Raw genomic sequence first — 13,698 nt, 5'->3', positions numbered from 1 at the left:
ATTTTTCCGTATTTCATACGGAAATCAATTTAAAATACGGCAGTACGCTTTTTCATGATAAAATACGGGAAAAAACAAATTAGAGGAGAAAATGTATTCCGTGTGTTGCTGCCCTCTACGTTCAATGAGTTATGCTTTCATCAAGGCTTTCCGATTAGAATTTTCGATATCCTGGCGAATCAATGCGGGTGACAAGTTCCGAGCGCACGCACGTAGTTTACAAGCGCAAAGCAGCGGCTCAAATCGCGATATTTTGCGACTGGTAAATACGTCTGTAAGGATGATGACGTCATCCAAGATGGCAACTTACGTTGACCGACGGAAGGATCGAAGATGACGATGTTTCGATCATAATTTGAAACGAATTAGCCGTAACTGCGGTCTAAGGTACGATATTTCTGAATTTCATACATTTTTCCGTAAATATGGATGCAATTTCTTTTTCATGATGTGATATTTTATGATTTTATGTGCAAAAAACGATCGGAAAAAACAGGTTTCCGTCGAATGTTAGATCTAACGTTACTGCTAATACGTTGTCTGTACGTACGGGCCTCCAAATTCTTCAGTCTATGTATTGGTGAGTCAGCCAACGCAGTTCAATTCAATTCAATTCAATTTATTTTTCTCAGTATAAAAACAATACAAATATAGTACAAACATTAAATAAATCAGACATGGATATAAATAAAATATTATACTGAAAGGGTAGCAGCCAAAAAGAAGTTAACCTTATGTACGGCCGACCCAAATAAAATAATACATTATTTGAACAATTAAAGTAGAAAAGGGGAAAGAATTACCTAACTAACCCAAACAAACAATCAGAATAATAATTAAAAAATGAATAAGTAGTGATGATTTTATATTTACAATTTCTCCTAAAAACATTAAGTTCAGCGGAACAACCAAAATCTAGACTGAAGCTTTCGGTCTCGTGTCGGTGTGGGGCGCAAAATAATGTAAGAAGTGATCGAACTTTGCCACTATGCATGCATATTTATCTCATGGTAAAAATACGGATTTTTTGGTCAAAATACTGATTTTGGGGGATAAGAATACTGAAAATGCAAAATACAACTTGGCAGCTCTGTAATAATAATGATGATGATAGTGATAGTAATAATAATATAGAGGTTATTTACGGGGTACACATTATATCCACCTTGTAAGGGTGCTCCTATATTACCCCAGCTATTAAAAGCCATGCTGAATATGGTGCTTACAGCCTGTTCATCCCGACACCCATTTACCTCACCTGGGGTAAGTGCAGCACAGTGCAGATGAATTTCTTGCTGTAGGATATATTGCTATCATGGCTGGGATTCAAACCCTCTGATTATAAAGCAAGAATCAAAACCACTAGATCAAGGTGCTCCCGCTATTTATTTACTTATTTATATACTGAAATTGATATTCTAATTGGTTTAAAATGTTGCTGACTGGAACATGGCAATCAAGATTCAAGGATGAGTCTGTGGACATGTTTCTTCTTCCTTGAGATAGAATGAAATCCATCATTCCATGGATGTATATTGAATTATTGTGTTTATTTGTACTTATCAAGAGAAATTTTGAGACTGAACAGAGGACTGCTCTCACAAAAGTCAGTTCTTTACCATTGTAAGATTCCCATTTGAAACATGTAGTGTAATCAGTATTTATATTGAATACTTTGACCCTGGCTTACAAAGAGATGCAATAGATTAAAATAAAAATCAAATTGTGATTGATTTTTGTAGTTTAGACAGGAATTTCAGGACCATCATAATTTCAATTTTTTTAAAATCTTATAACAAATCTCTTTCAGACAAGAATTTTAGGACTGTCATGTTTTCAATTTTATTTGTATTTATGACGAATATTTGTGAGATGCGGCCCAATAATGCACTTGAGCATATCTCTCAGATGTAATAAGCATTATTTAAAAGCAGATACTTATTTGTATTATTAAATTCTGACAATTCTAGAATCGGAAGCTGTACCTTCACAGTATCTACCAGCGCCTGCTGGCTGGTCGGGTGGTGATGCAGGAAGATCCGGCCAAAAATGGCGCCCAAGGCCTGGGCTGGCCTGAGCTTAGTGCTGGGGTGCAGGAAGAGGTCATTCAACTCATGTCCAATGTCAGCAAGGCCAATGAAAAAGTGAGTTGGTCTCAAGTGTGTAAAGGTTCGGCCACACCTGGCGGGTGTTTCATAAAGCTGTTTTTAAAGTTACATGCGACGTTAGAATGACTGGAACATGTTCTTTGGTGATAATTCAACTTCATAAAGATATATCATTCAGCACAAAATAAGAGTCACCTGTCTAAATGAACAGTGTTATAAAAACTTCACCTGGATGTTTTACTCAGCTTATGCCGACGTACTGTACGTGTGGGCAGCCGCTATCTCATTTAATCCATTTCTTGGTATCAAGTATTCTATTATTAATATCAAGAATATAAGATATCAAATTATTCACATGAAGAATATGAATAATCATTTTTGTTAACAAAAGGTAAATCTTGATATCAAGGAATTAGAATGAGAAGAATTGCTTGCCATATTCTATGTATATCAGCATATGCTGGCTAATTTCCAATACATTTCAAGTTAAAATATACTAAATTACCCACAATATTATGATATTGCTTTCAGAAATTAATAAATGAGTCTCTGTTTTGTGAAACCTATTATTTTTTGTAAGAGATATATTTAAAATATTTTGCTCTTGGCCAAATGAATACATTCATTGCAGTAACATTTAACTGCTTTTTGGAAAACATGTCCAAGTTATATATATTTTGAAAAAGAGTTGTGTTATTTAAAAAAAGGACCAAATGTTAGTTTTCTCAGTTGCAACCTTGTTTATGATTGGTAAAATATTGGGATTATATAAAAAAAATCTTCAACTGTATTCAGTTATTATTTTTTGTTCAATTTTCAACTTCTTTTTAACAGATTTCAGTGACCGGTACCAATAGATTTGAGTTTGGCACAATCACCTGTATCTGAGTAATTTAGGATTTAAAATTGCAAAAATACAGTAAACGTAATACTATTTTGATAAATGTACTATTTCAATTGCTATTATTTTTAATCAATAGGTTGTTCTTCTAGAGAGTGAGTTACGGACCAAGAAAGAACAGTTCATGCGACTTGAAGACAATCATAAGGATGCACTGGATAGACTGGCACAATCGGCTCAACAGAGGGAGACAAACTGGGTCAGAGAGAAAGAAGAACTGGAGCATAGATACCAGAAGAAAATAGAAGAATTGAAGATCAAAACACAGGTATATAAGAGTTTCTTATTGATTTCTTTGACTAGAAAACCATGCAGGATACTTATACCAAATACCTGTTAATCGCATGTAAATCATTAATTGGTAAAGTTTTCATTGCATAACAGAATAACTAAAACTTAAAACCCAATCACATAGTTGAAGCCTGAAAAGTTTCACAGATAGACTTTCGTTCAAACCCCCTTTCACAAAGCTAAATTCACACTAGGCCATCAACGTATTTGCTCTTTAAGAAAAAGAGCTCTGAGAAAGCGCAGCTGAATATGTTCATATAAAAGATGCTCTATACAAATTTATGTTTGCTCATTATTATTTAGGGTATATTGAATGGCCTTGAGTGGGATGCGTTGAAATATTGTTCTTCAGGGAGTAACAATATTTCTAAGCATCCCACGAAAATTGGTCATCCAATATTCATACTATTATTTAGATGCCCCCACAAAGCTAAACATAAATTAATAAAGAAATTGTTGTTTAGTCATGTTAGTAGTGTAGGCCTAGTGTCGTTTAGTCATGTTAGTAGTGTATGGTACCTGTACGTAAACGACAAATTCACACACATTGAATTGTACATAAAATTTTCACATAAATTACATGTAGATGCATAATTATGAAAAGCGCAACTCATATGCCATGCAATTTCGTTGTGACGTTACAATAGCTTCATGCGCACAATCATTTATTAACCAATGATAATCTTGTGGGCGGGGCAAAATATTTAATAGGCATGCACGTTAAAAATCAATTTCAATATTTTGTCTCCTCGAAACAACCTCGCAAGACGTCAAAAAATATCTGCACCTCTAGAACCCTACATCTAAATAATATTAAATATCACTGAGAATTGTCATCTGAATGAATGTTCGAGTAGGAGGAAAGAGCATGTTGCCCGATGACCTATTGTGTTGCTGTAAAATCACACCATTAATTGGAAAGAAAGTTCTTTACTTGCTTGAAACAACGTAAAGACTTGTGGATTAGTGAGGCTATCCATATTTGTGCGGAATGGAACCTCCTTATGAATAGAGACTTGGGACAAATACGCTCTGTCCTCGACATACAATCCCATTTAAAATCGTGCTGCAGCAGTAACTATGAAACTTATGACAAAGGTCTGATGAATCTTGCAGTCTCACAAGTGAACATTTACCAAAATAATTAACATGATATGATTGTAAACAAAATAACTTTTCTCAACATATGAATATCATGTAAAAAAGTTATTTAATATGAGGAAATTAAAATAAGAAGACCTAAGCCAATCCTATCCTGGTATTTTTATATTATTTCATTTTCAAACCCTTGATATAGCAGATATCTATTTGCCTAATGAGATATGCTTGGGAAGTTGGAAAAAACAGAAAACCATTAAAAATACTTGGTCATGATTCTAAGTAGGATAGATGAAAATATTGACAAGCAATGTAATGAAAGATATGTCAAGTTCTGAAATGTGTAATAGACATGTCATCAGATGTTTTACAGAAAACTAGCAATCATATTTTCTCTGGTATCTTCAAATAGAAATCAAAGAACCTAGCAAGTGATGCCCTCAGCAAAGCAAGGCACGACGGCTCAGCCAAGCAGGAGCTTGAATCCCAGATGTCACAACTCAGCGCCACACTCACCACCCTGCGAACCGAGAATTCCTCCCTTCTGGCCGCCTGCGCCCTTCTCGGGGGCGCCCTCCTCCCAGTGTACACCCGGCTCGGACAGCTAGCGGCTCAGAGACGCATCCTTGAGCAGCAAATTGGCAATGTTGATGCGTTCAAGCGCCAGGCGAGGGAGCTTGCACAGATGCTGGCGATGGAGCCTGGGAAGGGGGAGACGTTACCAGGAGCCAACAGAGATCCATCTGGTACGAAGAGAAGGAGAAGCAGTCGATGTTTGCTGATGAGGTTTAGGGTTGCTGCCATAGCTGTCATGGCTGCACATAGGTGAGTGGAGTCTAACTTTTGCAATTCAAACAGACATAAATAAATTGATTAATGAAAAACAAATGATGATGATAATGTATGTAATACAGGTGTGTGTTTCATAAAGCTGTTCGTAAGATACCAATGACTTTACGAACGACTGGTGATCCTTTCTTGTGCTCTGTGATATCCCTATGTAATTGAGTTATGACCTAAGAACATGTTCCATTTGTGCATAAAGTCGTTCGTAACTTTACGAACAGCTTTATGAAACACACTCCATTAAAGAAGAAGCTAACATCATGTTGTCTTTTTCCTCAGATTATTATATTTGGCTGGCCAAACTGATCTACTGTTCACCACAAGTGAGAATACGAGTGGATCTTATGCAGTACCGCTATGCCTTGGCAATACACATATGCCTCAAAGAAGCTTTTCAGGTACATTTTTTTTCCTTCAAATATCATATTCTTGGCTATAATACATTCTTATTTTTTCTGTGCCCTTCCCAAAAAAAATATAACATCCACCAATATTTTTAATATGATCATATTAGAAAAAAATTTATTTATTGATGTAAATTCTTCTGAAAGCAGTTTTACGTTGGTATCAACAGGCAAGGGATGGGGGAGGGGATCATATCGTTTGCCCCTCCCCCATGGATGCCAACCTCCCCCCCCCCAAAAAAAATAAACAAATAAAAGAATCAAAATAAAATAATATGTCAAAATCTATCACAAAATTCATTTTTTTGTACTAAAAAGCTCAGAACTTTTGTTCTTCTCCCTCACAGGTTATTAGAAATATTGCCTCCTTTTTCATGTCTTGGTCTGAGAGGTTTTGGTTCATTACATTACTGTCTATGTTACTCTTTCAAGATAAGCAGGAAGCAATGGATGAAGACAACAGACCCTGTAAATATGCACCAAATTGCAATATTTTAAACAAGATATGTAAAAAAAAAAATCTCTACCTTAGGAGGGAGACACCCCCTCCCACTCCCTCCTGGCTCACGTCTTGAGCTCAGGCTTTGTTTCACTCACCCCCCCCTTTTAGAACTGGTTGACACCCTTGGCTTGGTACTCTAATAATATTTCAATTTTACTTGTTTAATTTTACCCTGTCTGAGCAAAACAATGCATTTGTAGGTAATTGTGTAACTCGGGCATTTTGTTTTGTTTTTCATTAAAGGGATGGTCCAGGCTGGAAATATTCATATCTCACTAAATAGAGTAAAATTCACAGAGCAAAATGCTAAAAATTTGATCAAAATTGGATAACAAATAACAAAGATAATGAATATTCATGACGATGTGCATATAACTCTATTCACAAAATATTGATAAACTTTAAAATCCAAATGTTATTTGCTATCCAATTTCGATGAAATTTTCAGCATTTTGCTCTGTAAATTATACTCTATTTATTTAGATATAAATATTTTCAGCCCGGATCATTCCTTTAAGAAATTGTGTTGTTGTTGATTTATCCATACTATTAGGTATGAACAGTATCGCAAGCACGAGGTCTCTTCTAGAAGCTCAGGCAGCTGGTTGGTTGACTAGTCCTGATCTTCAGGCCAGGGTTATAGCTTCTGTAGCTGATCTTCAACAGCTGTTAGGACAATCTGGTAAGATATTCCTTTACTTGATAATCTCTCCTTGAAGCTCAGAAAGCTTGTTGGTTGACTAGTTCTGATTTTCAGCCCAGAGTTATTTATGATCCGGAATAATCTGTTACTGACTGGTAAACTTTTCAAGTTTGTCCAAGGGAGGGGTATATAAAAGTATTAAGTTATTTATTAATCAAACAGTACCCTTTAATACAGGCTTCTGATGGCTGTGAAACATGCTTTGGTATTTGATATTTTAAAGTGATATTAAATAATAAAAAAAAATTTATAACAACGTTTATGTTTCTTTTTAAAAATATCTTCATACATGTAGATAAAATTATTTTCAATGTTCGTACTGTAATAAACTATTAAAAATGGCAACATAGGCTATTTTTAGAATTGCATTTGAATGCAAATAAAAAATTGAATTTGACATTTATGATGTTGACTTTAAAAGTATGATATCCCCTAAAGGTACAGGCAATTGCCCAAGCAATCACTCCATCATCCAAGCTTCCATGTCAGCTTTTGAGAGCCTGGTGTCCCGGCTGGCCCCCTGCTTCACCACCGTCTCCACCCTGGCCCCCACCGCACCCTCTAGTTACCCCCCATACCGTCAGCCAACCTACATGGTGAGGGGACCCCTGTTGCGGTGCCTGGGGCATGGTCTGAATAGACTCCTAGCGCATACATCACTGGCAGGAGTCAAGAACCAGTATGTCACTATTGAGGTACGTAGGTTTGTGTGCTTATTTGTCCTCTCTTTCTCTATCCAAGTATTTCAACACCAGACCTGCCAACCAGTACGTTTTTGCAACCAAAATATGGCAGTAAGTTTTTTCTTTAAAAAATTTTTTTTTTTTCACAAAATCGTAATTTCTTGTGAAAAATCATTTCTATTTGTCTCTATTTCATAGATTTTACACAAATATGGTTATTACATCAATGTAATTTCAGGTAACCTGTTCAATCATTTAGTTAAACCAGGGTGAGATGTACACATGTTTAAATGTTGTTTTTTGTCATCTGCAAGAGCAGTGTGCATATTAGCTTGCATGCAGCCTGAGTGCGCCACGCATTAATTATGAAATACACTTTTTTGGGGAAAAATACATTTTTTTTTTAGGGATCCTTGAAAAAGTTATTTGTCCTTTTCTTGTTGCATACTGGAAGTAGAGTGGTGTACATTGATCTGAATCTGAGTCAGCATTCCACATTTTCTTCTTCTTTTCCTTTTGTAGCAAACTATGATCACCTTGCAGAACCAGATGGTAGACTTCTTAGACAGGCTCCACCATGCAGAGGTAGATAGAAGGTCACTCAAGAAAGAGAATGGCAGATTACGGCAAGAGACTGGCCAGCTAAGACTCTCATCAGACATAGCTTCAGACCTTCAGCAGCAAGTGGCTAAGCTTCAAGAAAAAGTGGGTTTATTTTACTTCTAGTCCTGTAAATGCATTTTGCTGTTATTAGATGACATTGGGAATGTTCATTATTGTTGAGACGCTGTCAACTAATTTATGTGTGGTTTGTTTTGAAAATCATTGTATTGAGAAGTATTGACAATTGACAAACTAATGAAAATATGATTGAAGAGTACTGAAAGGAGAAGGCCAGGGTCAACAAGTACAGTTTGTAAAGTTTTGCATGGTTGTACAAACCTCTCAAATATGGCAAGCAGTTTGAATGGTTTACAACAAGGTTTTTTGCCTCCGTGAAGGGAAGGTAATTTGTCTGATATTTTGGGGTCACAAAATCAAAGGGAGTAGTGTTATTGGCTTGTCACGATGATTCATAGGTCCAATCGATAAATCATAATTTAAATTGATTCATGCAAGGCATGGGAGTGATGATCTGATTAGATTGTGAAAGTTACTATATATCTAGTTATTTGTACTTCCCCACTCTAAATCCACTAGATTCAGGATTCTGTAGAAAGGGGTAAATTTGAGAAAGTTTTCCAGGAGCTTCAGCAGGCGTTGGGGAGAGAGCAGGAGGCCCAGAGGATCCTTACGGAGCAGAGCAACAGACTGGAGGAGATGGGAATACAACTCAACGTCAAAACAACGGAAGAGCTGGAGAAAGATCATAATATTACAGAAGCCATCAAGGTAAGAGGATAGGAGGATGTGATAGAAAGATGTTGATAGTGATGGTGGTGAAAAAATTGATAGTGGTGCTGATGATGATGATAATGAAAGTGATGGTGGTGGTGATAATGATGATTATGGTGATGATGATGATGGTGATGATTAAAATAAAGTCACGGTGATGATGATGATAATAATAATTGGCATTTATATAGTGCTTTATCAATCTACAACTGCTCAAAGCGCTTCACAATTATTATTACCCGATCACTGGATTCATAGCATTTCAAGCAGCCTGATGATGATGAGGATGATGTTGTTGAAGATGATGATGGCGACTAATAATAGTGATAATGGTGACTGATGGTGATGAGGATGAAGATTATGATGATGGTGATGAGGGTGATAATGATGATGATGCTGATAATGTTGATGATGTAGACTGATAGTAGTGATGATGGTAGTGTTGGTGATGATGATGATTATAGTTACAATGACGATGAGAAGGTGGTTGACGAATAGATGATCAACAAACTGTCTATCTTTTTATAGGGCCTTTCAGAAGCAAAGATGGAGCTGAGACGAAAAGAGCAATCAGTGCGACAATTGAGCAGGCAACTCTCACAGATGGAAAATGAGAGACAATCTCTACAGGATAGTCTAAACGCTGCAGAGAGCGCACTCAAGGCCAATACAAGGTACACTTTCACTCATCACTGTATTACGTAAAAGTACAAGATCGTTATAGAAATGAAATAATGATAACAATAGGTATTCTTTTTTGTGCAGCACCCATCTTAGTTATAGAGCAGAGAGTCTCATCTGGTCCTTCCAGTTTTAGCTGGCCTCTGACCAGTTCAAATAGGCCATGGCAGGCCATGTTGCTGTAATTATTATACGACGTAAGAATGAACTTTAGTGAAGAGTCCAATTTCAATTCATTCATCTAGTTATAGCTATGTAGTGTTGCAACGGTGGTGGCGTGGTGTCCTGCATGGTGTAGCAAGTCCTTGACAGTTTAAATTGCTTTTCACCATATGTTAAAAATAAAGCATACCTTTAAAAGACTCATGTTTATGATGTCAATCTGGATACAGTTCAGAAAGACTTAAAGCATTCATTGGTTTCACATTATTTATTGTTTGTTTTCAGAGATCGCGAGAGCATAGTTACGCAGCTGAGGTCTCTCCAAACAGCTGTATCTAACACAAAGCACCACCTCCTGGCCAGGGCAGACAGCCAAATCATTGATAGTTCATTAGCAAAGGTACATGATTATTGAAGGTGGAAGAGTTCACAGAGGTGGTGATGATGATGATGGTGGAAATGATGATGGTGATGATGATGATTATGATGATGGTGATAGTGATGATGATGGTGGTGGTAATGATGATGGTGGTGGTAATGATGATGGTGGTGATGATGATGGTAGTGGTGATGATGATAATGGTGCTGATCAATGGTGACAGTGAGGATTGTGATGATACTGATGATGGTGATGATGATGATGATAATCATGAATCATTCATACTTCTGACTTTTGGTTGCTTGTGTATAGAACATATTCGATGATATCTTGTGTATTTATTTCAGATTGAGGCCCAGCTTCTTGTTACTGCCATTTCCTCTCCTGACATGATAGCTCTTCAGGTAAGTGAAGAAAAATTATTAAATTTGCATTTAAAAAGATAATAGACCCCCCCAAAAAAAAAAAAAAATCCTCACTATCAATCTTAAAGACTCTAGGCAGAAATTATCTATTTTGATTAAAGAAGCAATGGAACTCTGGCATGATTAAAGTCTCAATATTTTAGTTTAAAAGGTATATTTCAGATTGGTCTACAACCCTTTGGTCTACTTTCCATTAGGTATCATCCCATTTGGTCTAAATGCAAGTTAGCTTCATTACTATATTTTTAGGCTGAACCCATTTTACCTTGTATCCACTTGGACTAATATAACTTAGTCAATCCATATGTTTAGATTAAAGGTATTGTTTAACTTTGTGAGCAGCCGATTTAAAAAATTCTTAAACCAAGATGGAACATGTGTACAAGTGCATGTATTAGAACTAATCTTAAACTCTTATAGACACCTAAATAGTACACATAAGTGTATGGGATGAAATTAATATGGTGTTTCCGGTCACTTTATATTTCAATTTTTGAATTACTAAATAATTATTTTTGAACACAATTTTTTCTGGGCTTCATTTTTGTAACATATCACAGGCACAGGTGACAAGTGTGACCTTCTAGCTCAGATTTTTTAAAAGTCAAACCAATGTTAACCAATCACTTAAGGGTTTTAGGATTCAATTTAAATTTGACAAAGTAAAAATAGATAATCAGATGAAATGAAATTAGAATATTTGGGCATTAGATGACAGTTAATAGACCAAATGACTGTTGGACCAAGTGGTAATTAGACTTAATTGAAAATAAACCAATTGTATTTAGCAATGATGATGTAAGATGATATGAGAATTAAACCATCTGGTAGTAGACCAAGCGGTCATAAACTTATTTGAATTCTAATTATCTACCTTGTTTTGCCTTCATTATTCTTCATGCTTGTATTCTTTTAGAGTCTTGTGAGTACATTTGTTGAGACCCAGAAGACGGCCATCTCGCGACTCACTACTTTGGAGCTAGAAATCACATCTCACAAGCAGCATATATCCAGGCTGAAGGAAGAACTCGCCGATGCTTGCAGTAGGCAAATGGCGGAAGGAGAGGTAATACACAAAAAAATTACTTGTCACTTTCCGCCTGTAACCAATTTCTCTTGATGCATATTTCATTTGCTAGAGTCCCGTGTAACATCAATACATTCTGCAATAATCAAAAGGGTCTAGGCTGCAAATTTGACAATATAACGTCTTAATGAGTTTACACACAACGTGGATGTCTCCTACTCCTGATCAAAAGCTGATCGTGGAAGGTCTGTTGCGACTGAGAGGCCAAGGCTGTCTCGTGGAAACGTGGGGGATGTTTCACAAAGATTTAAGTATGAGACTTAAATTGCACTTATATGCAGAAGCGTATCTCAAATGCAACATGCAGTCTAAGTGATCAATACGCTGTAGTATGCATCCTCTTTGCAAGATCTGACCAATACGGTTATGCCTTTTATACCACACACAACTAAGCATTTAAGTGCTACTCTAAGTCATACTTTAATCTTTGTGAAACACCCCCCTGGTCACCCTCAAACCGATGTCATGTGTCTCTGAAGAGGCTGGTTGCATATGGCAGAGTGCTACGTATTGATAGGATACTATGGCACAGTACCAAAGACACTATTCCAGAAATGCCCCTCTCACAATTGCTTATGGGACTGTATTTGCAACCATTGTACTTGGGTGCAATGAATACTGTTACCAAGTGGATGTGAATATGTGCTTGACTTTGTATACATTTTATCATATGTTGTAAATAGTAATCCTGCATGAAACTAGACATATTTACATTCAAGAATACATGTTTTCTCATAAATGGTGGATTTCCATGTTTTTTGTTCTTGATCAGGTAACGCCTTGTGTGAATGGATATATGACCTCTACCGGTGACAGGTCTATAAGTAGACCATACAAACCTTTCTATGATACAGATAGGAGTAATAATGATGTCTTTCTACCACTAAGGTTAGTATGTAATTATGATTGGTCGATAGAATAAAATAGCTACAATAAATGATAAAAGAGAAAAAAAGAAGGAAAATTAGAGTGTGAGAGAAAAAATAGGGAGAGTGTGAAACAGAGAGGTAGAGAAGGAAAGACATGTATATAGGGGCAAATAGTGTTCAGGAGGATATACACAAGTGAAACAAATTAAAACCTAAAAATTCAGGTGATTTTGGCTTTCTGTGTTGCAATATTGATATTGGTGATTAATCTATGGACGTATAACCCTAGTAGCATTTCTGTCAAATTTCTGATTTTTTTAATGATGTGCAAACAGGATTAATTTAACATTTGTGGACATTTAAAAAACATATGAGTCAGATTCTGTATTGTATTTTGATTTTTTTTTTTTTTGGGGGGGGCAGAGAAGTGAGTAATCATTGTATGCAAGTCCTGTCCTCTCCAGCCATCGTATTGTCATTAATATGTATTAAAGACATGGTTATCTGTGATCACATATTATTTGTGCACTGCAGAACAGATTCAGTTTTAAAAATTAGTTCCTATAAAGGGCGTAGGCTGAGGGGGGGGGGGGGTGCACCTGCACCCACAAGCAAAGGCAGATGAGTTCCGACAGTGGCAAGCAAAACAAAATTTTTACCCCTTCTGCTTTCAGTAGCTGATTCTCCAAACTTTAGGTCCACCACCCAAGGATGTGCACCTCCTCAAACCAGCCTACGCCCTTAACTATTATTACTGTTGCTGTTATCCTTACCATTCATATCTCTATTTTAATTCTATTTGGCAGGGAAGTGAGTGATCACAGTATGCAGATCATGTCTACTCCAGCCATCGCAAGACAGGATTATCTTGCAGGTGTTGGGTGAGTAAACCAGTCAAAATCATCAAATCAAACAGGGGTGCATTTCATGAAACGATTGGTATGTGGTTTTCACTGACTACTGTTATAAACTACTGCAAATCCTTGCATGTGATTGGCTGAGAACAATTTTGTCATTTATTACCAAATTTATACATTATATAACAATACTAAGGGAGGATATGAACTATGCTGTAAAAAGATTTTCCCTAACTTGGCTATCATAAAATATAATGAATTATAGATCATACAAACAAGGAAAGTATAGCCTTTGTTTGGCATGGAG

General features: G+C 36.4%; 1 protein-coding gene across 1 annotated transcript in view; it reads left to right on the top strand.

Annotated features, from left to right (window-relative positions):
- LOC121415920 (coiled-coil domain-containing protein 171-like) overlaps positions 1–13,698 on the top strand; it is a 36,995-nt gene that overhangs the window by 20,157 nt on the left and 3,140 nt on the right. The window contains exons 15-28 of the mRNA XM_041609314.1: positions 1,971–2,144; positions 3,089–3,277; positions 4,811–5,223; positions 5,524–5,642; positions 6,704–6,832; positions 7,292–7,548; positions 8,059–8,241; positions 8,737–8,928; positions 9,460–9,605; positions 10,060–10,174; positions 10,501–10,557; positions 11,495–11,644; positions 12,438–12,553; positions 13,341–13,415. Of these exons, the coding sequence (XP_041465248.1) occupies positions 1,971–2,144; positions 3,089–3,277; positions 4,811–5,223; positions 5,524–5,642; positions 6,704–6,832; positions 7,292–7,548; positions 8,059–8,241; positions 8,737–8,928; positions 9,460–9,605; positions 10,060–10,174; positions 10,501–10,557; positions 11,495–11,644; positions 12,438–12,553; positions 13,341–13,415 (2,315 nt within the window). The remainder of the gene's footprint in view (positions 1–1,970; positions 2,145–3,088; positions 3,278–4,810; positions 5,224–5,523; positions 5,643–6,703; positions 6,833–7,291; positions 7,549–8,058; positions 8,242–8,736; positions 8,929–9,459; positions 9,606–10,059; positions 10,175–10,500; positions 10,558–11,494; positions 11,645–12,437; positions 12,554–13,340; positions 13,416–13,698) is intronic.

The sequence above is a fragment of the Lytechinus variegatus genome, chromosome 5 (genome assembly GCF_018143015.1).
Source record: "Lytechinus variegatus isolate NC3 chromosome 5, Lvar_3.0, whole genome shotgun sequence".
Classification (NCBI taxonomy): Eukaryota; Metazoa; Echinodermata; class Echinoidea; order Temnopleuroida; family Toxopneustidae; genus Lytechinus; species Lytechinus variegatus.
The sequence above is the reverse complement of the archived record's forward strand: the minus strand, read 5'-3'. Positions and strand labels throughout refer to the sequence as shown.